The sequence below is a fragment of the Leucopleurus acutus genome, assembly GCF_964270905.1.
Source record: "Leucopleurus acutus genome assembly, chromosome: 17".
Classification (NCBI taxonomy): Eukaryota; Metazoa; Chordata; class Mammalia; order Artiodactyla; family Delphinidae; genus Leucopleurus; species Leucopleurus acutus.
Window position 1 is genome coordinate 63,668,760 of NC_139159.1, and position 25,017 is coordinate 63,693,776.

Sequence of the window (25,017 nt, forward strand, 5' to 3'; positions counted from 1 at the left end):
CTCTAGTGTAGTTAATACAATCTTCTCAACTGAAGAAAAATAAGCCTCCCACAAGAATTGTGTCTGCTGTCTAAGTGCTAGGATTTTATCCTGATGAATAGACCTGATTGTAGAAGGAATCTGTAACACAAAGTGAACACATAATAACTATAACCGGATAACAATAAGATGCCATTTGATCAAAATAACCCACTTGGGTTAGGCTTTTATTCTTCATAGCCTTCAGCTTCTAGCATACAGATCTACTAAAAATCACCAACCCCTAAATTGAAAGGCCCTTCAGAGGTGTCAGCTACAAACAGCACTTACTGGGAATCAGCTTTAAGGACCTTAAATGCACGAGAGTTAGAGCTCGCTTCTAAGATTTGGTAGCAGCTTACAAGTTGCTTAGGGTGTTCCTACAGTAGTCTTTGCTGTTTTCTCTTCTCAGATTCCCACACATCCTTGATCCTGCCCATGGACAACCAAGTACTACAGAGAAGGAGCTACGGCCTTGCAGCAAGGCTGAGAGTCATCATCCCGCAAGCACTTCTAAGGCACACCACGCCAGGGACTACAAATGATCTACGGAAAGGCTTTTTAGGGACTGTCTCTGAGTCTCTCCATTTAATATGCAGCTGGGGTAGTCATTTCTATGTGCATGTATCTCCTGCCTCTCCCTGAGAGCTTGCTGCTCCCCAGGCTTCTCTTTGTGGCTGCAGCACTTACACCAAACTAACACAATCTGTCATACATGTTTAACCATCACTGCTCTCTACCAGGCTGCACAATTTTTAAGGGGGGATCTATGCCCTGTCCATCCTGCTACACTTTTTATAGCTAGGAGAGTGGCTTTTATGTGTAGGTACACCTCAGAGACACTGTGTGTTCAGCTCTAGACCAACACAATAAAACAAATATCGCAATAAAGCGAGTCACACAAAAGTTGTGTGGTTTCCCAGTGCATATAAAAGTTACGTTACACTACAGTCTATTAAGTGTGCAATAGCATAATGTCTAAAAACACAAGGTAACTACCTTAATTAAAAATACTTATTACTAGGGGCTTCCCTGGTGGCGCAGTGTTTGAGGGTCCGCCTGCCGATGCAGGGGACGCGGGTTCGTGCCCTGGTCCGGGAAGATCCCACGTGCCGCGGAGCGGCTGGGCCCGTGAGCCATGGCCGCTGAGCCTGCGCGTCTGGAGCCTGTTGCTCCATGACGGGTGAGGCCACAGCGGTGAGAGGCCCGCGTACCGCAAAAAAAAAAAAAAAAAAAAAAAAAACTTATTACTAAAATGTCCCCACTAACCATCATCTGACAACACAGTGTTGACACAAACCTTCAATTTGTTGAAAAAAAAAAAAAGCATCTACGAAGCATAAAATAAGCGAGGTATGCCTGTTGTACTTATTCAATAAATAGAAGTGGAATTGAACGTGGCCATCTGAAGCCACCAAAGGGATATCATTATTTTCACGAGCAGTATAACTCAGTGGTTAAGCACAGGAACATGGGAGTTAGACCACAGTGGGAGTCTTGGCTCTGCCATTTACTAGCCCTGCTTCCCTGGACAAGTTACATGATCTCTCAAAGATTTCATTTCTTCACTTATAAAATGATATAGTACTAACATACATCATAAGGTTGTTATGAAGATCACATAAGTGCTTTGCACAATGCCTAGCACATGGGAAGCTTTATTAACTAAGTAATTATTACCACTACTATTATTATTGACTTAAGGGTGATGATATTCAAAGACAGACCAATTGCTTAATGTCTGCATGTGAACTTGCTTGGGTCTGGAGCTCTGAAAGGTACTTCCTGGGTGTCTGGTGAGTCTCCTTGGTTTGCTCCCTATCTTCACCTATAGCCCAAAGGCTATTTCATTTATGGAGTCCATACTTAGGGGAGATTCCTTGTGATTAGCAACTGTCCTTTTGTGCTCACCTCTTTCTGCATGCTTGCCTCCCTAATGTGTAATTAATCAGACAGGCATGGGAGCCTGGACTGAAGCAGGAACGCTCCGCTAGCTGCTTTAGTAAGAAAGTTACCCATGGCATTGTGACTAAGACTACATCTGAATTTCCAGTGGTGGCGAAGGAAGTAGGAGCAGTTTTTTTTATTTTTATTTTTTTGCAGTACACGGGCCTCTCACTGCTGTGGCCTCTCCCGTTGCGGAGCACAGGCTCTGGACGCACAGGCTCGGCAGCCATGGCTCACGGGCCCAGCCGCTCCGCGGCAATGTGGGATCTTCCTGGACCGGGACACGAACCCGCGTCCCCTGCATCGGCAGGCAGACTCTCAACCACTGCGCCACCAGGGAAGCCCTGGAGCATATTTTTTGATTCAAGACCACACTTACGGGAAGCCACAGAACTGCTTCACAGTATCTACATAAGGACAAGTTCACTTCCTTTGGCAATGTCCAGAAGCAGATACTCAATGTGCAGCCCCAAAGTGTGTATCTGGATTCCCAACACTGAAGCAGCATGGAGGCAACAGGTAAAGGAGAAACATTAGCCTGAAACCAGAGCTCAAGGTCAAGTGGAAATAAAATATCCTTGAGGAAGGTAGAGAAACCATTCAGATCATGGATGCGTCATAAGCCAAAGAACATTTATTTTTATTTACTGAGAAAATTACTCCGATTGCCCAAGAAAGACTAGAAAAAAATTACCCTCCTCGATTTTCATAATCATGCCCTCTTCTGAATGTCAGTGGTATTTTCTAAGAGTCATACGGGTAGACTGTTTCATTATGATCATGAGGAACCAGTCCATTAGAAAAATGTCAAAAGCTATCATCACTGTGTGCTCTCCAGAAAACTGAGTAGGCTGTGGTTATGAAGGCAGAAAGGGACCAATACAGCCCCTCTCTTCTATTAGCCACATCCTGATGTTACTACATCAAGTGAAATATATCCTACCCATTTGTGCATATGATACAAGTGTCTGACAGCACTCTTCAAAGTGCTCTGGAAGATAATTCCAATTGATTAAAAAGACAGAGTTCCAAATTTTAATGGCATTTGGCTACTGGTTCTTAATCTGCTTGTCCCGAGAGACAGGTATGGGAAAGTGATAAATTAATTCCAATTTGGCCGGATTGTTCAAAGTTGCAGAACTCAGTGAAGTCTTAATAAAAGGTCATGCATGGTAACGGAACTAATGGAATCTACCAAGATAGATATAGGAAAGCAACAGTAAGCTCTCTTGGTGACATGACAACAAGAATATATGCAAATAAAAACACCTGAGCTGTTCTAAAACAGGAAATGAAATATGGTAACATAACAAAAACATTTCCCAGGGCAGACATTTGGGCTGGGTGCCAGTTCTTTAAAACCATTGTCAATGACAGTGCAGTCATCATTCAATATGGAGGCAGCTGTGCAAAGACAGACTGCATATGAGAGAGGAAAATGCCAGCAAGTTTGAGTAGGTGCAGAATGAAAAACGAAATCCCTAGCATCAAGCCAAAATGTTGCCTCAGAAGGTGAAATGCTTCTGGGGAATCAACTCTGCTGAAATGGTAGAGACCAGACAACCACAGTTCAGTATCCTGGAACACGCTCCGTTCTCAAAGACAAACTCCCAACTCAGTCACATCAAATTCACGGGAGCACTGGTACATAAATGGAGAAATTATGGCTGGTATTTTTTATTCCCTTTCTTTCCTAAATTTCCTTTAATGAGCATGCATTATTTTTTAAAAATCATAAGAGAGGGCTTCCCTGGTGGCGCAGTGGTTGAGAGTCCACCTGCCGATGCAGGGGACACGGGTTCGTGCCCCGGTCCGGGAAGATCCCACATGCCACGGAGCGGCGAGGCCCGTGAGCCATGGCCACTGAGCCTGCATGTCCGGAGGCTGTGCTCCGCAACGGGAGAGGCCACAACAGTGAGAGGCCCGTGTACCGCAAAAAGAAAAAAAAAAAATCATAAGAGGAAGGAAAAAGGCAACATGGAAAAGAACCACATCTATCACTTTTGTTTGGCCTGTCATGAGTGAATGTTTTAGGCACACACCATCTCTGTGTGGGGAGAACTATACTAGATCACGTGTCCTCCTCTTGCTTCTGAGGTCCCAGGGGCCTTGGAAATCACAGATCTGAGTACCAGACACAAGGCATGTTTTAGGAGCTGCATTCAGCTTGGCTTGCCTAATTCGTGGCCCTCTTGGCTACAGATATTCCACTGTTACTTTAGGGAGAGTACTGAGTTATTTCACCAGCCAGTTAGCAGACTGGCCAGCAGCACAGAAGTAGAATTAATGAGAGTTAGAAACTGAATTTCCTGAATATTGAAAAAAGGACATTTAAAAATATCATTTTACAAATATTTGTGGTAGTTCAAGATAAAGTACAATGCCATGAAATAAAAGCATTAAAATATCCCATCATATTAGAGAAAGGAGTATGGCAATTTATGTTGAAGCTAAAACATTATTGCACAAAGGGTCTTTAGAAATCCTCAGTGACTGAGTATTCCTGCCCCAGGATTTTTCTGTGAGTATCATATCCCCCTTCCCAGGCAGCTCTTGAGAAGTTTAAACTTTTATTAGGCATCCTTGTGGAAGACTGGTTGATGTATATGTGTGGATTTATTTCTTAGCTCTGTATTCTGGTCCATTAGTCTATATATCTGTCTTTATGCCACCACCATACTGTTTTGATGACTGGAGCTTTATAATATATTTTGAAATTAGGGACTATAATTCCTTGGTTTTGTTCTTTTTCCTCAAGATTGATTTGGCTATTTGGGGTCTTTTCTGGCTCCATATGGATTTTAGAGCTGTTTTTCTATTTCTGTAAAAAACAAATGCCATTAGGATTCTGGCAGAAATTGCCTTGAATCTGTGGATCACGTTGGGTAATACGGACATTTTAATAATTAGTAAGTCTTAATTCTGCAATAGAAGACAACATGGATGAACCTTGAGGACATTATACTAAGTGAAATAAACCAGTCACAGAAAGACAAATAATTCATGAGTCCACTGATAAGAGATATCTAAAATAATCAAATTCATAGAATTAAAGAGTAGAATGGTGGTGACCAGGGGTTGGGGGATGGGAAGTGAGGAATTACTAGTAAGTGGGCATAAAGCTTCAGTTAAGCAAGCTGAATAAGCTTTAGAGACCTGCTGTAGCACATTGTACCTACACTCAACCATAATGAGTACACGTCAAAATTTGTTAAACGAGTAGATTTCATATTACATGTTCTTACAACAATAAAATTAAATGGCCAAAAATACATTTTAAAAAAAAACATACATTTTCATTTGAGGCTGCTCTTTTAAATATACATCTTAAAGATAACACTCACTCATGTACCCAGACTAGATCATTTGAGCAATGATAACACTAAGTATAAGAATCAGCCCTAGAGACCTCTCTCTTTCTGAAAATTAATCTGAAGGCAGATACGGAATTGGGAAAGGAGTACAAAGTGGCAACAGGATGGTACAAAAACTCCCCGGTATAATTTCTAAACATTCTGAATATTGAGGGGGGTAGATACACACCTCTTCTCAGTATCAAAGTTCAGTGTGGTCTACCTGCAACTTCTCCTTCTCTGAATATATTCCCTGGACCTGAGCAGATTGTGTGTTGGGAAGTGAACGATGTCATGTTAAATGACTTCATATTCACCATGACACAGGCAATTTTCTCCTGATAAAATTTCTTTTACAGAGCTGATCTTTTGGATTCATCTTCTTTGAAAGTCTGGACGGGGGCAACAATAATCCACTGATCTGTTGAAGGCCACCACCACCCCTTCCTTACCTGTAGTAACAATCTCTCATCACCTATGACGGCAGCTTGGTTCCAATTAATCACTTCAGAGAATGGCAACTCCCATCCATTGCTGAGCATCACAGGGACACAGGCGGCCTGTGCAAAGAAGGGGACTTCGTGAGTGTGAGGAATATGGCAGCAGGAACCCTTCCAATCAGAGGTGAAATGGGTACAAATTTAATTACTGGCATGAATCCTGGACTGCTGAGGTCAGAAGAAAAGTGGCCTTTTATGAATTATCAAGTCACATGAAGTTTGTCTGTATCCAGCTGAGATTTTGCTATTTGCAATTCTTGCCCTAGAATGCGAAAACCCCATTTCTATTCTTGTACATGGTTTGGCTGACCTTACCTCTATGCGGGCAACTGGCCTCCGCTGAAGAAGGTTTATTGACGTAACAAAATCGTTCACCAATAAAATCCTAGCGTAAAACCCACCTTGAACATGAACAGCCTTGTCAGTGTAACTGCCATAGCCCACTTGCAAAGTGGTTCACCCCAATGTCCTGAGCAACAAAGAACAGTTCGGCATTCCTGATAAAGCATTTTGTGGACTAAACTGTTACAGGGTGCTCACCTTTCCCTAGCCATGTAAACATCTGAACTTTGCTCCCTTCAGTGTGGAGGGATCCCAACCACTGTCGTACCAATTTACTACCCACACAGTGACCTAAGAGCCAAGAAACACCACGCTAATGACAAAATTCTGGTTGCAAATAACTCAGAATCCAAAGCAGAGAACAATTTGCTCCATGCAACATCCCAAGAGGCCAGGGGAATGTCAGGAATGGTATGGTTCATAGAACATGCCAGAAAAGACTTTCAAGAGAAGGAAGCTCTCCTGTCAGAGGACACGACAGAATGGCGGCAATTAAGAAGCACTGCGACAAAAGCACAGATTCAGCCGGGGCAGAGCACAGAGGAAGAAAGGACACGGTAGCAAGGGGTCCAGGAGCTGAGAGAGGTGGAGGGCGTGCTTTCTAGCCAACAAGCAAGGCTGGTTGCAACTTCCAGGTGGGAAGTGTGGAGAACTGTCTCAGCAGGTGAAGGCATTTCTGCAAAGTGAAGATTAATAGCAGAGACCCAGCAGCTCCAGGACCTCTGAACTTCAGAGCCTGGGAGGAGCTGGGCTGAGTGCGTGCCTCTACCTTGCAGGGTATCACGCTCAGCATTTAGAGGAACTGAGTGACGACTGAGATGGGGGCAGAACCGACGATTTTGCTTTTGGGAAATACCACCCATCAGCCATTTTCATTGCTCTTGAGACTGGCTTCCAGGAGGAGGGCTGAGTCTCCGTGGAGCCCAGGTCGGCTGCCTGGCGGGCAAGCAGATCTGCCCTCTGTTTGTAAACACGTCTCTGAAGAACCCACCCTCCCTTGAGAGTCCCATCGGATCTCCTCATGTCCAAAGGCAGGGAGTAAATCCTCCCTCCGCCCGCCCCCTCAACTCATAAAAATGTTGCAGATTTTCTTGGGAAAACAGATTTCAGGTGTTTAAGGCAAACCACACGTTTGGCTTAGACCCCAGGAGAAGTGCTACGGTTAAACTCCGCCCCAGTCTGACGTTGAGTCCTCAGCCCTATTCTGGGGAGGATCAGGGTCTCTTACCTGCAGAGCCTCCAGGAACCTGAAAGACCCAAGCCTGCGACCACGAGGAACCAGACAGAAAGTGGCATTGTGCAGCATTTCCCGATAATCATACCTAGAAAAAGAGGAAGAGCCATGAGCAAGTAAAGACACGTTAGGAATGGGGCAGGGGAGAGGGTCGGGGGAGGGGTGAGTCAGCACACCTGGGGTGGGTGCACACCTACCAGAGATTACCCAGAGCAACTCGGGCGATACACAGGCAAGCCTCACTTTTCCAGGGCGGGAGGTGGGCAGGGTTGTTGCATGAAGGAGAAGAAATGTGAACCATCACACTGGACAAAGCAATTAGGGCCTTTTGCAAACAGTACATAAAAGACAAGTCTGATGGTCCCAGCAAAATTTTGGCTTGTCCAGCCTTTGCTTCCCAAATCAGATTTTTGTCTCGGATGAAAACAGTTTGCCCCCATAAGCTTAAAAAGTACTCACCGCTAGTTGTTCTTTTTTAATGCCATGTCATTCAATAAAACGAAGGCTGTTCTTGTTTCCTACCCCACAAACCCATGCTACTAAAACCTACTCAGGAAACCTCCATTCTAAGCACAAAACATTTAGTTTCTCCTTCAAGCTGGAGTTTCTACTTTTAACCAAGAACATTTTGTTACCCCAGACAAACACTCCTGTATAAGAACGGTTGGCATGGAGGTGAGAGAGAAGGAGCCAGCCCAAGAAATGGGGAAAGAGGGATAACAGGAAAAAAAAAAAACAAAACGGTGGGGCCTGTGGGAACCTGGGCAGCAGAAGAGATGATTTCTTCCTCAAACACCATTTAGTTGTATCACACTGTTTCTACACTTGAAAAAATGCAAAATGTAATATGACTGTCACCTGTCTCTTTATACCGGTGAAGTGCAGGAAAGGTAACAAGCATCTCATTTTATTCAGGGCTAGCACTTTAAAAATGATTTCCAGGGACTTCCCTGGCAGTCCAGTGCTTAAGACTCTGCACTCCCAACGTAGGGTACACGAGTTCAATCCCTGGTCAGGGAACTAAGATCCCGCAGGCCGCACAGCATGGCCAAATTAATTAATTAATTAAACTAGAAATCTTTTAAAAATAAATAAATAAAAAAAAATAAAAATGATCTCCACAAATACGTTCCTAAACACACAGTTGAAATTTCATTTGGAGCTTAAGAAAACCTGGGAAACTGGAGATGGCTCAGGTCCTGTGAAGGCCCAGTTTCTCAGAGCCAGGATGAAATCACTCTCCTTTTTCAAGAGCCTCCCAGGCTCAGCAGACAGGTGACTTTGACAGTAGCATATGTCACCAGCACTTTCTGACTCTAATAGTCTAATTTAATCATAGCCTGAAGGCATTGGATTCTTCCCTCCTCTTTTGGGGATACTGATATATACATTTATATTTTTCAAGTCCACATCTATTTTTATATTCTCACACAAACTAGGCATATGGGAATAAGCCAATTTTCGATTATAAGCCCATCATTAAGAAGAGACGTCATGCAAAGGACCATTTACTTAAACAAGCGTGTACAATTAATTTGCACAAGGAAAGGTCACTGTGAATGGATTATCTCCATTGACAGTAAAATTTAAAAAAACAAAAAGAAAAAAAGAAAACCCTTGCTACATTAATTAAACTGCAAAATAGACCCCAAAGTAGAAAAGATTTTTAAGAGGGCTCAAATCTAGCTAGCTGAAAATAATAATAAATTATGATAGTAATGGCTTCTCTTCCTTACCAAACATAGGGAAATAATTGACAAGTATCTTCAAGTTCAACTGTTGATAATGTCTGAATATCTACCTCATCAGTGGAGAAGAGTGAACTATGTACATACACACCATATATATGTATAAAGTTTAACCTGAAACTTTTTTTTAATATAAAAAGGTCAAATACACTTGAGGCTACAGCAAAGTTTAATAAATGCCCAGAATCGAAACCCCTGAGGGGCTAGAACAGAAGGCCCTACCTCCTTATCGTTAGGCTGCTAAAATGTAAAACCCTATTAATGTGCCGGATTGTAACAAGTTTCAAAGTTGCCAGTTGCGAAATTTACTTTAGGGAAGGAGTGGGCTAGAGGAAAGGCAGAAAACTTGTAGGAAAAATTCAAATGACAGCTATTCAAGCTATTGATTTTTAAGGGGTTGTATAGGAAGATTTGCTGATGTAGTGAATAAAGCTTCATGATTGAAACTTGTGTTCATTCACGTAATAGGTAACAGAAGATGAGGGACAATCATTCTTGCTGGAATCAGGAGCCCACTAGGTAAGCTGTGAGATTAAGAACAAAACGATGGGCTCTCTGGGCCTCAGTTTCCTCATCTGCAAAATGAGTCAGCTGGGCAAGATGACTAAAGATGGTTTTGAACATTCCATTATTCTTTATGTTATCATTTTTAGGTAAGAAAGAAGAATGTCCCTTTGAGAGTATCCCACTGCTCCAAAAGTTTCCATAACCACTGTATGTATGTGTGTATATGTGTCTACAGAAATCTGCTCGTGTACACAATGTGTAATGTGTGTATTTATATTGACACACAAAGACATACAGAAACATAATCACTCATAACCTGAAACAATGATTTTTGGATTTCTAATCCTGCTCAACCCATGGACCAGCCTCATTCTTGGGCTCTAGTGACAGTGAGCCTATGAATTACTGTGTACTACAATTGAAGGAGTAATGATGCCTGCAAAGGGGACAATCTTTCTAATTGGGCCACGTATGTATTTGGTACCCTCCCACTCAGCTCTCTGATGTTCTCCCATGCCCCATGTCTACCTCCTTCTAGGTGCTTAAACTTGTTCATTTATTCAATCATTCTTTTAAGAAATACTATGTTCCAGGCACTGTTCTAGTCTTGCAGATGTTGTGTAGAGAAAATGCTTCTTCAGCTGCTAGATCTACCAAAGACTCATTGGATAACTAGAAAAGACTGATGAGGACTTCAGGTGTAACATCTCCTGAGGGCATTTGTATTAAGTACACTGTGGAAGCCTGGCCTTCCAGAATGACACACTAGGGAATTCTGAGGACACTCTTCCCAGCAAAACAACAATTTAACTGGTACAAATTATAAGAGCATCATTGAAAGTTTCTGGAAATTGTCCTAAGGTCATGATGACAAATGGAAAAACATTCGTTCAAGAAAATCTACCAAATCTCAGCAACAACTGAGAACATCTGGAGCATCTGAGCCGAGATCTGCTCCATCACCAACCCCCATCAGCTCTGCCTAATAGAAGTTCTAACGTAGGCGAGTACAGCTGAGAAGACCGGTCTCCCTCTACCCCCAGCTTCCATTGAGAAAGTGAAAATACAACCTATAGAAGAGAGAAAATATTTGCAAATCATAAATCTGACAAGGGACTTTTATCCAGAAAAGGTAAAGAACTCTTACAACCCAACAGTCAAAAGACAAATAATCCAATTTAAAAACAGGCAAACGGGGGCTTCCCTGGTGGCACAGTGGTTAAGAATCCGCCTGCCAATGCAGGGAACATGGATTCGAGCCCTGGTCCAGGAAGATCCCACATGCCACGGAACAACTAAGCCCGTGCGCCACAACTACTGAACCTGAGCACTAGAGCCCGCGAGCCACAACTACTGAGCCCACGTGCCTAGAGCCCATGCTCCACGACAAGAGAAGCCACCACAATGAGAAGCCCGTGCACTGCAACCAAGAGTAGCCCCCGCTCACCGCGACTAGAGAAAAGTCCGCACACAGCAACAAAGACCCAACGCAGTCAAAATAAATAAATAAATAAATTTATAAAAACAGGCAAAGGATGTGAATAGACATTGTTCCGAAGAAAATATACAAAGTGCCAATAAGCACATGAAAAGATACTTAACCATTAGTCTTTAGGGAAATGCAAATCAAAACAAGGAAATATCACTTTACAGCGAGTAGGACGGCTATAATCAAGAGGACACATGACAACAGGTGCAGATGTGGCTGCAGAGACACTGGAACACTCGTGTACTGCTGGTGGGATGGTAAACTGGGGCGGCCGCGTTGGAAAATGCTTTGGCAGTTTCTTTTAGAACTAAAAATGGGCTTAGCACCCAGCAATTGCACTCTCGGGCATCTATCCCAGAGAAATGAAAACTTGTTTTCACGCAGAAACTTGTCCACGAATGTTCACAGCAGCTTTCTCCTTAATAGCCCCAAACTGGAAACCATCCAAATATCCTTCAGTGGGTGAATCATTCAGCCAACTGTGGTGCATGTATAGCTTAAAATACTTCTTAGCAATAAAAGGAAATGAACTACTGATACACACAACAACCTCAAGAAAATTATCCTAAGTGAAAAAGCCAATCCCAAAAGGACATACTCTGAATTAGTTCATTTATATAGTGTTCATGAAATGACATAATTACAGAGATGGAGAACAGGTTGGTGGTAACCAGTGGATAGGGACTGGGGAACAAGATGTGGAGACGACAGGTCAAGTGAGGGGGACAGTCTTTTTAGAGACTAATTCTTCCCTATGACTTAAGCTTAGAAATATAGATCACATCAAAATCATAAACTTCTTAAAAACAAGAAATAACGAACATATGAGATCCTAAGCAAGAAGGTAAGTAGACGAGGGAGGCAACTGATCTCAGAGAACTTTCAGCTTTATTAATAACGGTTTTGGTGCCCTTTTCAGATGGCCCTTAAGTTCCCTGCTGTATAGGTGATGACACAGAAGACAGAACAGTTTCCATAAACTACTTCAATGAAAAATGCAATAAAAATAACATGACCCTGTATTTAACCTAGAAACCAAACCCGTTCTACGGCCGAAATAATTCACTACAACAACCTTAAAGTTGCAGTGAATAATGTATGGGATACACCCCATTTAAAATGGGCCATACAATAATGCATAATTGAAGCCCTTCCCCTTCATATGAAACATTTTTTTGGGCTGGGAGCAATTCAGTACAACCAGCATATGGGTGGAGGGCGATGTGGCATTAGTGCTGGGGTCCTCAAAGTACACTCTTCCAACTCGTAGCATCATCTGGGAAATTGGTAGAAATGTACATTCGCAGCCTCACCCAGGCCTGCTGAATCAGAAACCCTGCGGGAAGGGCCCAGGATTCTGTTTTAACAAGCCCTCCAGATAATTAAGATGCGCCCCGAATTTTGAGAACCACTGGCACGGTGGTTAAGAGCCTAACGATTAAAAGCTTAGTTGTTAAGCAGCTTTAGACCCAGCCAAACCTGGGTTCCAATTTCACCTTGGCTATTCACAAGCTGAATGTTCTTGGGAAAGTTTTTTTTTTTTTTTTTTTTTTGCAGTACGCGGGCCTCTCACCACTGTGGTCTCTCCCGCTGCGGAGCACAGGCTCCGGACGCGCAGGCTCAGCGGCCATGGCTCACGGGCCCAGCCGCTCTGCGGCATGTGGGATCTTCCCGGACCAGGGCACGAACCTGTGTCCCCTGCATTGGAAGGCGGACTCTCAACCACTGCGCCACCAGGGAAGCCCTTGGGAAAGTTTTTAATTTGTCTAGATCTTAGTTTCCTGGTTGGCAAAATGGGGATAACACTTCTACTGTGAGGATGAAATGATACATTTTAACTAAGCCTGGGCACATTATAAGCAATCCATAAATGGTAGCTATGATTGGAAGGGAGGTGACCGAATATAACGGAAAATACAGCCGGTTTACGTAGGAAAACCTGGGATGAAGAACTTGGCTTCTGGATCTATCGCTTTCTGTGTGCCCCTGTGCAGATTGTTTAGCTTCTCTGGGCCTCAAAGATGTGAAGATTAAATGAGATTGCGTGCATACAGCAGAAACTGCAAGGCACTGCGTGACCATAAATTTTTGTATAAACTACAGCAGTTCAAGAGGAATACAAACATTTCAAAAACGTAACAAACAAACGCAAGAGGAACGGATTCCCCGAGACAGAGCCAGGGAGCCGTGTAGAGCAGACCCTTGAAAATAAAATGAAAACAGAAGCTGTGAACCACAACAGCAGTTTCTAATTGAAAGGATTTTGCCTTATTATCAAACGCTCCATAGCCACGGATGATGCTGGTGCAGTGTGCCCACGGGTCCAGCTGTGTTTCCCACAATTCCCTGGCAGGCTCAGTTCCACGTGAGCCTGCTTTCTGCTAATCAAAGAGGATAGAGAAGACGTGAGCCAGGCCCTCCTCCCTGTAGCCACACAATTCTAGTGTCCCCCTGATGCTGCTACAGTTTGTCTCACGTATTGATTTATAAAGTGAACATCTACAGCTGATATGTTCCCTCTCAGCCCCCATCCTCATAAGTACTCAATCTTCTTTGCTTACCCCCAGGTTAGAATCACATCCCTGAAAAAAAAAAAACAAAGAACGCAAAAACAACTTCTGACTGTTGTAGCTGCACAAAGTGCTCTGGGATAAGGGAAATAAAATAGCTTCCTTGGCACCTCCTCTGTGCTTTCTTTCATTCATTCAACAAACATTAGTTGAATGCCTAATGCCTAGTAATGCCTAGTACCATGTGTCAAATACCGTTCAAGGAACTGATCGTCCAGGGAGAAGGCAGATGTGTTATCAAACGATTGTCATTCGGTGAGGGAAATGGGAGGATGGAGGCAAGGGCTGGGAGTTATGTAGAGAAGAGAAAAAAACAGGCACAGCTTGGCTTCGGTGGGGAACGTGAGAAGCAGGGATGCCTCTTGGAGGACGGGAGATTCTGAGCTAATATTAAAGGAAGAGCAAGAATCAGTCCGGCAAAGAGCTGAGAGGAGGCGACAGGCGTCTCTGGGGGTAGAGGTAGCAGAGCAGGAACAGAGACACCAAGGTAAGACACACTGCCCAGAGTCTGGGGTGCACCAGACGGGGAGGAGAGATGAGGCTGCTCGTACAGGCAGGGTCCCCCCGGGAGGATCTCCTGGACCTCAGACATGACCCTGTGCATGTGGTCATGAGTCCCTGAAGGGCTCAAGCAGAAGAGTGACATGTCACCAAAGGAACGCTGAGGACGTGATATAAGCCAACTTCACAGGCAGATATGAAGTTCGCACAGCCTGATAACCTTGCCAACATAGGTCACAGCTGTGGAGCCACTGGGGCTCCAGCTCCAGGCTTTCTGGTTCTAAAGGGCCTTTGCTCTGTCCTCATGATACCGTCTCCTCCGCAGCCCACACAAATGGAGTGTCTGAAAGTTATGTTTCTTACACGGTGAAGTCCTAAACCTTTCACCTACTTTCAAGCATTGGCAACAAAAGGCTACCATTTAAAAGGACTCTTTCTCCCCTACTCAAAACTCCACCCCATGTCACACCAGGAGTTCAGTCCAAGATGGTGCTCTGTTATTTAATATCTATGTTGCCTTAGGCCCTTTCTTGGACTATCACAGATTAGATGCTTAAAAGTTCAATTATTTTTGAGAAAACCCCAAAATCCATAGCATGTAATAAAATGAAATTGGCCCAAGGCACAGATTTGAACTGAGAAAACCATGAGTGGGAGCCAATCTTTTAGCTGGAAAATGGGTCCATTGGCCACCATTCTATTTGTTGTCTACACAGAAAAGTACAGGCCCCAGTGGTCTTTGTGAATTCACGGGATTCACTGAGCCTCAGTTTCTTCACGCCACCTGCTCATACAGTGTCTGTGCCCACGAATGAGCTACTCTATGTTCCGGAGTCAGGGAAATGCAGATGGACTGCAGCCTCAGGGACTCAGTAGCTCCCAGTGGGAAGGCCCTCGCTATCTGGAGATGGTGAGATGCCTAACACAGGCCACTCTGCCCTGAGCACTGCAGGCTGCTCGAACCTCTGGGGCCGGTCAGACCAAGGATTAGGAAATGATTTCTTTGTGGTGCTCCTCTGAATGACCCTGCCGATCCGAAGCTGTCCACCCTTTCACACTTCCTGGCTTTCCACTTAAGACCATCTTCTTTTTATGCCCATTTAAAATCCATTTCAACATCGGGAAGGGAGGGAGGAAGAGTGTGTGGGCTCTGGCTGGGGCGGGAGGCCCCAGGGGAGGTACTGACTCTTTCGCACACATTATCTCATTTAAGCCTCACAGCCACCCCAGGAGGTAGATATGGTTATACCTGCTTTTCACAGGGAAGAAGAAAGAGTCGGCTGGATCCTTGGAATCAAACCCTGCATCTGAACACACTGGATCATAATCCCATATCAAGTCTAAACTCCCTCACCCCATGTCTACCCTAAACATCCACTGACAGCTAAGAACTGTAAACCTGGACCAGGTGGTAACCCTCCCCTGCACGTATTAATGAACTGAACATGTACCAGGTACACCATAGAGAAGACCATGGCGGTTCCCGCCCATTACATAGCAGCTCAATGGCTAATATGTAAAAGCAAGTGACAAAAATAGGACAGCCATTGATGATAACAATTATAATAATCATCCCCCCACTGATTACATGTTTCCCATGGGTGGGGCAACAATCCGTGTTCATTCCTGCCCTTTCTCTCTACAACCACACATGAAGTGGCCCCATTTTACAGATGATGAAGTCGAGTAGCAGAGTTGTACTTCGTGGGGCTTGTACAAGAAGGGCTCTGTTGTCTCCCAGAGCTGCCTCGAAGGAAGGAGTAACTTCCCCACAAAAGGGGAAAATGAAAGATTTTAAATATATTGTGCCAGGGGCCGTGAACCTCAGGAAGCTATCGGAAGGAGGCGAAATTTTGGAGCACCGGCTTTTCTGCTCGGCAATACCAAATTTCAAAGTGCTCTGAGATAAATGCAATTCCAGGACGTGTGGGTCTAAATTCTCTGAATTTCTGAAAGTGCTAAATAAGGGGCTCTCTGGGTACGGGGGGGAAAGGGAAGGGAGTGACAATTAAGGAGCCAGCAGCAGCTGTGACCTCAGATGGATAAATGGGACCACAAGAGGCACACCAAGGTCCTGACTGCGGGAGCTAAATGTCTGGGACAGAGCCAAGGGCAACTGGGAAGCTCAAGGTCATTATCTTACCATTAACCTTTCACCAGGCTCTGCGCCACGAAGACAAGCCAGCCAAGTGCAGCGGGGCCAGGAAGTGTGGACTGAGGCTGCGGGGCCAGCAGCGTGGGGTGTCAAGCCTCAGTGGTGACTCCTCGGGGACAGGCCGAGTCCCAGGGAGCAGCCTGTGGACAGGGTACTTCCCCACACACCCTTCTCCCCTTCCACCCCGGAGGAAACCTTCCCCGATCCCTAAGTCTCACCCAGAGGCCCTCTTGCTGCTCACATGGCACCCAGGATTCCCTGTCTACTTCTCCCTCTGCATCCAGTTGCCCATTTTCTTGTTTCCCTTCCACTGGGCTCCAGGAGGGAGGACCACGGTCCTACTTCCTGTTGAACCAACACCTACCCCCAGGGCCTGGCCTGCAGGAGCCACTCAAAACATAGGTATGAAATAGATGAAAAGTACTCAGTATCCACTGGTTTGCAGGGGGGCGGGAGGGGCTGTAGAAACAACAGAGACACAAAGAACAGACATGAGCCCTTCGTTACAAGCACCTCTGCTTCGCTCATAACAATACGTCTGACTCTTGATTATGCCAGTCCTTCCTAGTATGATGTGCACTCCTGTGTTTAGGCTGAGCACAACTGACTTAGAGAATGGAAAAGAGTGTCTTTTATATATAGTGTCTTCCTTTTGTACATTTTGTATCCCTTCTCTGTCTTTATTTCCAAAGGCCTGGCATCTTGTTAAAAGTTCTGTCCTCTCTGCACACTGATGAAGGGTGGGGGGGCGGGGAATGTGTGTTTCACCAGCCCTGCTAAACAGCATTATTTGCAAATCAAGTTAAATGTATGCACAGCGCTATTCAAACTGAACTGTCTCCTGGCTTTCCTCCACATCTGAGCCAAGGAAAATAAAACTGCAGAACCTCTTCCCGGCTTCTGCCATGATAAACACTGCATCGGTGCAAAGGCGAAGACTCCTCATTCCCCAAAGAAAACTGGGCTCACCCCAATGTTCTGACCCCTTCCCTTCTTGAGCCAAGACGTTCTTCCCTGCACAGCCAGCCTCCGTCAGCACTGGGATTAGGAGGATGTCTGGAATTCCTGCTGGGCTGTTCTCGTCACCAGAGTAGACACCGCGTAGGGGCCGTCCAGTGGCGAACCTCACATACCCTGCATTCTCGGTCAGTGCTGGAGCCCTTCATCTGCTCCTTGCACTTAAGTGATTATAAAATACCTCGAGAATCCAATTACACACAGCTAAGGAAATGATGCTGGTTTCAGCTACCCTCATTTCCCGTCTCCTTTCCCACCTTTACCATTCCTGGGCTCCACCTTCTGACTTGGACAGTCAGGGCCAGCTCACCTCTGGGGCTTCTGCACTGAACAAGCAAATGAGACCTCAGAAATCTGCATGGGCAGCGATGGCCCATCCTCAAAATTTACAGGACGCCAACATAATATGCAAGCTGCATGAAGCTAGTTGTCTATGGAAAGTTTCATCTCTCTCACCTGGGTATGTGAGCATATAATCGTACGGGTGCATATGTGCCTCCATGAGACATCAAAATCTGTTATGATGAGCAATCTGATGCCACACATGGCTTACTGACCACATCAGCCTCCATGAGGGCTCTCGTCACTGGAGGTTGGGAAAGCCCGTAAGTCTAGATTCTGCCATTTCCCTTGGCAGAAGCACAACAGTGCCCTGGGAGAAAGAGTCTGTGACACTGAGTCACCTCTGCCTCTCCTCCAGCCAGCTCTGCTCAGCACTGTTCCCCTTGAGAAGCAGCTGCTGTGTTCCCAGCACTCACTGTCCCAATTCCCCATTTCGTCTCTGTCCTAGGATTTACCACTGTCTGAATTCACGCACATATTTGTCTTTCTGGCCAACTGTTCCTATTCACTGCTGTGACCCCAGCCGCTAGACTTGTGCTTGGACCATAGTCATTTTTTAAGAAATAGTTGTTGAATGAATGCCAGATCTCCTTATTCCTCAGCGAATAATGCCTGTGAGGTCATAAAGTGTCCAAAAACGCTGGCCACATTCACAAGGGTAAATCTGTAGGACAAGTTTCTAAAAGGATATAAGACAAGTTCTCTCTCATCTTTGCTTTATGCAATATCAGCCTGATGCCTCTGGTTAACATTAAGATTCATCAACTTCTCCAAATGCCATCTGCTATGAAAGCAAGATCCCATTAAAAATGTCTTTAGAAAATTTTTTTTTAAAAAAAGGAATGTCTTTAAGAGATGTTTATGTAGAGTGATAGGATGAAGCCTACATAAAGTAACACCTAGAAAATATAGGTTCTGGTCTTAACTTTGTCACTGTTTGATTTTAAGCAAGTTATACTCTGGTTCTGAATCCATGCTTATATATAAAATGGGACAAACATACTAGTCTTGCCTACCTAATAAAGAAGTCTACTGAGGATGTAATGAAACAGTATAGATGAGAGTATTATGCAAATTAAAGCACACATGAGTATCAATAAGGCTTAAGCCAGCGTATTTTTGGAATGGCCTTTGTACATACGAGGCATAATGTAGAGGATGTCGAAGGCCTGTTTCTTTTTCTTCTTTTTGAGTTTCAAATTGTTAGGTCCTCTCTCCCAAATCCATTCAATTCTTCAGAAGTGCAGATCATTTTCCAAAAGAAGCATCTGGAATAGCTAATTTGTTACCAAAGCCAGCGATGAAACACACATGATCCTGTGGGGCTGAAAGGACTGCCATGATTCCCAGTTTTCCACTGTGTTAGTTTTCAGCTATTAACCACTCTGTTTTCAGGTGATGAATTTGGAATGAAGATGGCTCAGAACTCTTGGCTACAGGGCCCTTAAAGAGAGAGCAACTCTGTCACACGGAACGTCTTGTTGCTTGGTTTCCATTAAGGAATCTTGGCTTTTAAATAAACTGTCAAGTAAAACTTGGCATCAAAACACAAAGTGGTAACCTCCTTTGCAGAGGAGCTGACAGCTCAGCTGTGTGTCAGATAGATAGCTGCTAAGAGTCAGCTCCAAAGGTGACTGCATCCGCTCTGGAAGGGAGAGGGTGCCACAAACTGCCTTCCTCAGGATTAAGTCAAAGCAAAATTTAGGGATGATCTTAATGGAAAGTGGACTCAGTAACGCCGATTGACCATACCCCTCTCCACGAGCGCTGGTTTTGGAATTATAAAAGTTTTTGAGGTGCGAAAACATAATTGGAAAACTTTTTTTCCCTGCTTAAAGGGCTAATTGATTTCACAGGTGTTTAATTATCATTTGCTGTGAGATAATACCTTGTAGTGCCATAAAAAATGGATTTAATTTTCGAGTGCTTGCAAAACCCTTGCCAAAGCCAAGTTAGACCTAAAGCTAGATAATTATTCTATAAATCAAACACAGTGCCTCCTTTCTTTGAAATTTTTAATACTTGGGGATAATGATATCTGACAACCTTGAAACTAACACGAAAAGGATTTTCCTGCCAAGTGCCAAAAGGCAACCATTGGAGCATGGCAGGCAGTTTGGTTCATTAATGATGACTCAGGCAACCTCAGGACCCTGCCTGTGGGCTTCCAAAACATGCCAAGGGTTAAGGCATTGGTGTGTGTCAAGACACAGTATTCTCTACCAAGATCAAATGGCCAGACGTCCAAATAAGGTCTACAGAAAAACAGAAAAGAAATCCAAAACCACCCTTCACACAAAAACTGCCTAAAAGCCACTGTAACTCTCTGAGCCCAAACTCAGAGCCCTGGAATGTGGAAAGTAGAGGATTTTCAACTTGATCAATAAATACTTTCCTATCTTAGGCTTAAGGCACAACACTTGTGCTTTCTGTAATAATAAGGGAGAGAAATCATGAAATCAAAAGAATGTTAACAGCTGGAAGGTACCACAAAGTTCGGCCAGCACAAACACCCAAATGAAGAAAGCAAAGCCAGGAGAAGTCAAGTAACTCTCCCAAGATGACACCACCAGGGGCAGAAGCAAGATAAAAAGGACTGTTCTGAGCAAGCAGAACAAGGAAGAAATAGCCTAAAAATTGATGTGGAGTCCCATTCTCGTCCAAAATCTAAAAATAAAAGAAGGAAATTTTTTAAAAAGAAAAAAGAAAAAAAAAAAAAAAACAGTGAGGTTTCATTCTGTAAGAGGAGTGGCTATTTCTCCAACAGAGCCCAGTTTCCGTGGAAGTGCTTCAGCTGCCTTAAATAACTGTATGGGGATTTTAGCTGGTGCCACGTTTCAGATTTTTCTTTCCTCCAACTTTTATTCAGAAGCTGTTGAAGTCATAACACGTTCCATTAGATTAAGTGTGCCTGAATGATTTAAGAAAGCTGGGCGAGCTGGCTGGGTGCACACACACAGTCAGCATTATTTACTTTATTTAATGCCTGTGTATGGAGTGTGTGCACCGCCCAGATCACTCACTGCACAGCGTGGACTTTCAGGCAATTTGAGTTGGCCTTTACAGGTTAAGGTAATATAAGGCAAGATGCAGTATAACTGGTTCCATTCCTGGACACCGTACTTCGGTCCTCCTAGTAAAAACCTAAGCCAAAGGCGTGCTGGCAGAAAAGGCAGGGGAAAATGTGGGTCCCAGAATAGTGTGAAAGGGATAGGATGGAAAAGCCTTCATAGGGACTGGCTTGGGATTGTGATGGAAACTCCTGCAACCAAGAAAAACGGGGATAATAATTACAGCTAACATTTATTGGGCTTATTGCACGCCCGACATTCTGCAAAGCACTTTACGTCTGTTTGGCCATTTGCTCTTCCAACAACCCTGTGAAGTAGGTAACATTATGTCTCCTACTTTATAGAAGAGGAAATTGAAGATTATACCTAATTTATCTAAACTTACTTAATTAGTAGGCAGGTGGGATTTGAACTCAGGCATTCTGACTGCAGGGCCCAAGTTATTATATATTATCGTATGCACACTGCCTCCTTTCTATAATGCTTCACGGAGATGTCCCAGGGACTAGCCAGTGAGCTCCGTCTTGAGGGACACCATGAGAACCACTATGGAATCTACTGGACTGATTTATGATCTGCTAACCAGAGATATGCCTGGTATATCTCTGAGCCGGATCTTTTATCCAGCTCAGCATCAGAAAGGATAACCTTCCCGTGGTCAGCCCACATTTAAAGTATTACTCCCAGGTCCTAGGGAGTAGGTAGAACAGGTGAGAAACAAATCGCTGTTCATAAAATATTTGCAAATACCCTGAAAAATGCAAGAACATACAATGCTACACATATCTGGTCTGCAAGAAGGTACTTACTTATTTACTTAGGGAACTAGATTGAAAGATGAAATTAGTAGCCCTCCATGCCATAAAAAAAAATTGCTGTTCATTTGCTATTTTTTATCCCAGACAAGACCACTTCTGAACACAGAAACCTTCAGCCCTCTTTCTAAGAATTTATATAATTTTCACTTTCCCAGTCCACTGTGGGGCTTTGGCACCAAGAACTATATCATGCCTTTTAGTTATCTTAGAAGCTTGAGTGGAGCCTGTACTACATGTGTGGGTCCCTGAGGCCACATGAATAGGACAGGGAAGAGAGAAGTCCTGTCAGAGACACCGGCGTTTCATTCATTCACTGTGTACTCATCCAGCCAGCCATCCACCCATCTAACAATAATACTTATTGTGAACCTATCAGTACCAGGCATGCTACTGTCAGGAGTGGGGAATTCATTGGTGAGCAAAAATAAGAATAATAACTTTAATAAAGACGATGATGATGTTTCTTTACCGTATGGAATTGACAGTCTTTTTTGGGAGACTGATATTAAATAATTAACCAGAATAAAATCAACAGCTGTGGTGAGTGTTCCAGGGAGAGACTAATCGTCCTATGGGAGCACATGAAAGAGGAATCTGACCTAGTCAGGAGAAGGGGACTAAGCTGAGGCCTAAAGGATAAGTATCCGTCAAGCAGGACCGGGGTGGAGATGAATTACTGCAAGCGGTGTTGATGACAAACTGTCAAAGACCATCAAGAAACGGAGAATACCTTTGAGCCAGCAAAGTACACACAGCACAACTAATTGTTCCAACAGGTGCAACACAGACGAAATCCATTGGATGGTACGTAAAACACAGGTTGGGGCTGCTGGCTGGAAAAAATGAGTATTCCAGCCTGGATGTCTGGACAGATACTCACTTCCTGTTGAGCACGTTGATCGTATTATTAGCATCCCAGATTCCACATACCTGCCGAGCAGTAGCTGACTGCAGCAGACCTTAACCCACGTGACAGGTAGGAAAGCTGCGGCGGAAGAGGCTTGACACCTTGCTTAGAGCTAAGCAAAGATACTCAGGATCATGCCAGTTCACTTTACCTGCTCTGCCCTCCACCCCCAGGACCTGCCAACTCACCTGTTTTAGACTTACTTATGAGCCCTTTTTCCTGTTGTCTCAACATCCTACAGGCTCAGTAGAGACGGTGCTGAATCCCTAAATGATCATATTTTCACAGTAATTAAAAGCCAAATTCCCCAACTCCCTAAACGCAATGAGCAGCTTGAATGCCTGTGTTTTGCCCTAACACTGAACATCTCTAAGGTGAAGGAAAAGCCTGAGAGAAAGGAATGAAATGACTTAATTGCAGAAAGAGGCAGCCTTAGGATGCGGTAGAAGTGGCCCAAGAGGAAAGGAAGCTGGAGCTTCTGTCGGGACGACCTGCTCAGGAGCACCCAGGAGCTCTGGCTCCCGCCCGTCCTCAGGTGCCGACCACTGTGCTGGCCCGGGACCCACTGGCCCGGAGAGACCCTGAGAGGGCATCTCTCTGCCACAATGATGAGTCCTTCCTGCTGAATTTAATAGTTTTTAAGGTGAGAGGGGCGAACGAGGCAATTTCAGTTATTAAGGCATTAGTTTGGATCGGAGCCCGGAACAAAAGAAAAGCCACAACTGGGTTCACCCAACAAAGACGCTGTTTCCATCCATCTGCCTCTTAGGCTAATTTAGGGATTACAGCGCTTGCCCACAACCTCCGACAAAGCAAACTGAAGATCGTATATTGAGGCCAGACCAGAGCAAACCACTGCCACCTGTATCTTGAAGGCTGCTAATTCCTCAGAACATAAATTAGAAGAAAAAGTTGGAGGAAAAATATATATGTATATATATTTAAATATCACAAAACACATTTCCATTCTTTAAATCATAGTCTCTCCTAGAATAAGAAAGCTGACGTGAGAGTCCAAGGAAAGGCTCTTAGTAAAAAACATAAAATATATTTATAAAATAGTACCTTCACATGTAGAAATAATAATGATAACAACTGCCACAGTTTTTAGCACACTCATATGCTAAGCCCTGTGCTAAGTACCTTACATACAGTCTCACCATCTCAGGGTCACAATCTGAGGTTAATACTATTATCCCCATTTCACAACTGAGCACGGAAGCTGAAAGAGTTCCAATAATTTGCCCAGAGCCACACAGCCAGCAGAGAAGGACGATTAAAATCCAAACATGGTCTGTCTGCACCTGAGGTATGAGAAGCTGCTGGGCTTCACTGGCATTTTGTAGTGGCAGCTCTTGATGTCTTAAGAAGAGGCATAGATGAGATCTTTCAAAGTACTGAGCACTGAAGACCTTTCGGTGCTCATTCCAATGGGTAATTCAAATAAAGTACCACTAGACCTTAACATACGGAACTGACATTTATGCAGACATTTAAATGGCTGACTTCTAGACTTTTCGGATTGTTATATTCCAGATAAGTTAATGCATTCATAGTCTGCCTTTCACTTCTGTTCTGAGAGGGTGCTAGGTACGTGTGCTCAGTTGTCTGAAATCATCCTGAATGGAGAAAAGCCAAATTAAGCTGCAGGTCCATCCAGTTTACGTGTCACTGGGAAATCCTCTAGTTGTAAATAACTCAGTGATCAAACATACAGGCACAAAACCCAGCTACCTGTTCAAGGCCTTCCCCTTGGGAGGCTGAGTGGAAACTCTGTGGAATAATAAATTAGCAGCTACTTCATTGTTTTTAAAGAAAAAAACCCTGTTATTGAGAGTGATTGACCTTAAAATTTAAATCGAATTAAGATGGTTTCATCTTCTTCTCGCTACTTCTGATGTTGAAATCTGGAGGGGGTGGTGAGGGGAGATTCTTTTGGATGGAGATGCTAGATGAATCCTTGTAAAGCAGCACCTTACAGCTATACCCACTTGAATTTATGTTCAGACATCTGCATCCCCAACACAATAGCAGCGGAAAAGCAGCAGAATGAAAGAAGTGCTACCCACTTAGCGCTCAGCCCAGGGACCTGCTGGGTACCCTTTGCTAAATCTACTTACGAGTGAATTTATAATTCACACAAGGTATCCAGGCATGGGAGCTAAGACATAAATCATTTATTGACAAAGGGACCATTTGTCATTTAAAAATAATTATGTTTCTTTAAGCAGAGTGACAAATTCCATCTTCCCCAATTTACTTATTGAGCCTTACAGGCAATGTAAGTCCCAAGTTGTGTGTGTGTGTGTGTGTGTGTGTGTGTGTGTGTGTGTGTGTGTGTGTGTGAGAGAGAGAGAGAGAGAGAGAGAGAGAGAGGACCACAAGGAGATTCTATTTTCTCCCTGAAACTTTTATCTTAAGAACCCACGATCCCTAAGGGCAGACTGAAAAATGGGTGCGGTGCCCACACCTCCTCCAGTTGTCTCGCAGAGGAGGTA

General features: G+C 44.1%; 1 protein-coding gene across 1 annotated transcript in view; it reads right to left on the reverse strand.

Annotated features, from left to right (window-relative positions):
* The window catches only part of EXT1 (exostosin glycosyltransferase 1), a 291,965-nt gene that overhangs the window by 36,581 nt on the left and 230,367 nt on the right, over positions 1 to 25,017 (reverse strand). Inside the window, exons 2-4 of the mRNA XM_082858749.1 lie at positions 7,389 to 7,482; positions 5,771 to 5,878; positions 1 to 120 (exon numbers count right to left, since the gene is read on the reverse strand). Coding sequence (XP_082714875.1) covers positions 1 to 120; positions 5,771 to 5,878; positions 7,389 to 7,482 — 322 coding nt within the window. The remainder of the gene's footprint in view (positions 121 to 5,770; positions 5,879 to 7,388; positions 7,483 to 25,017) is intronic.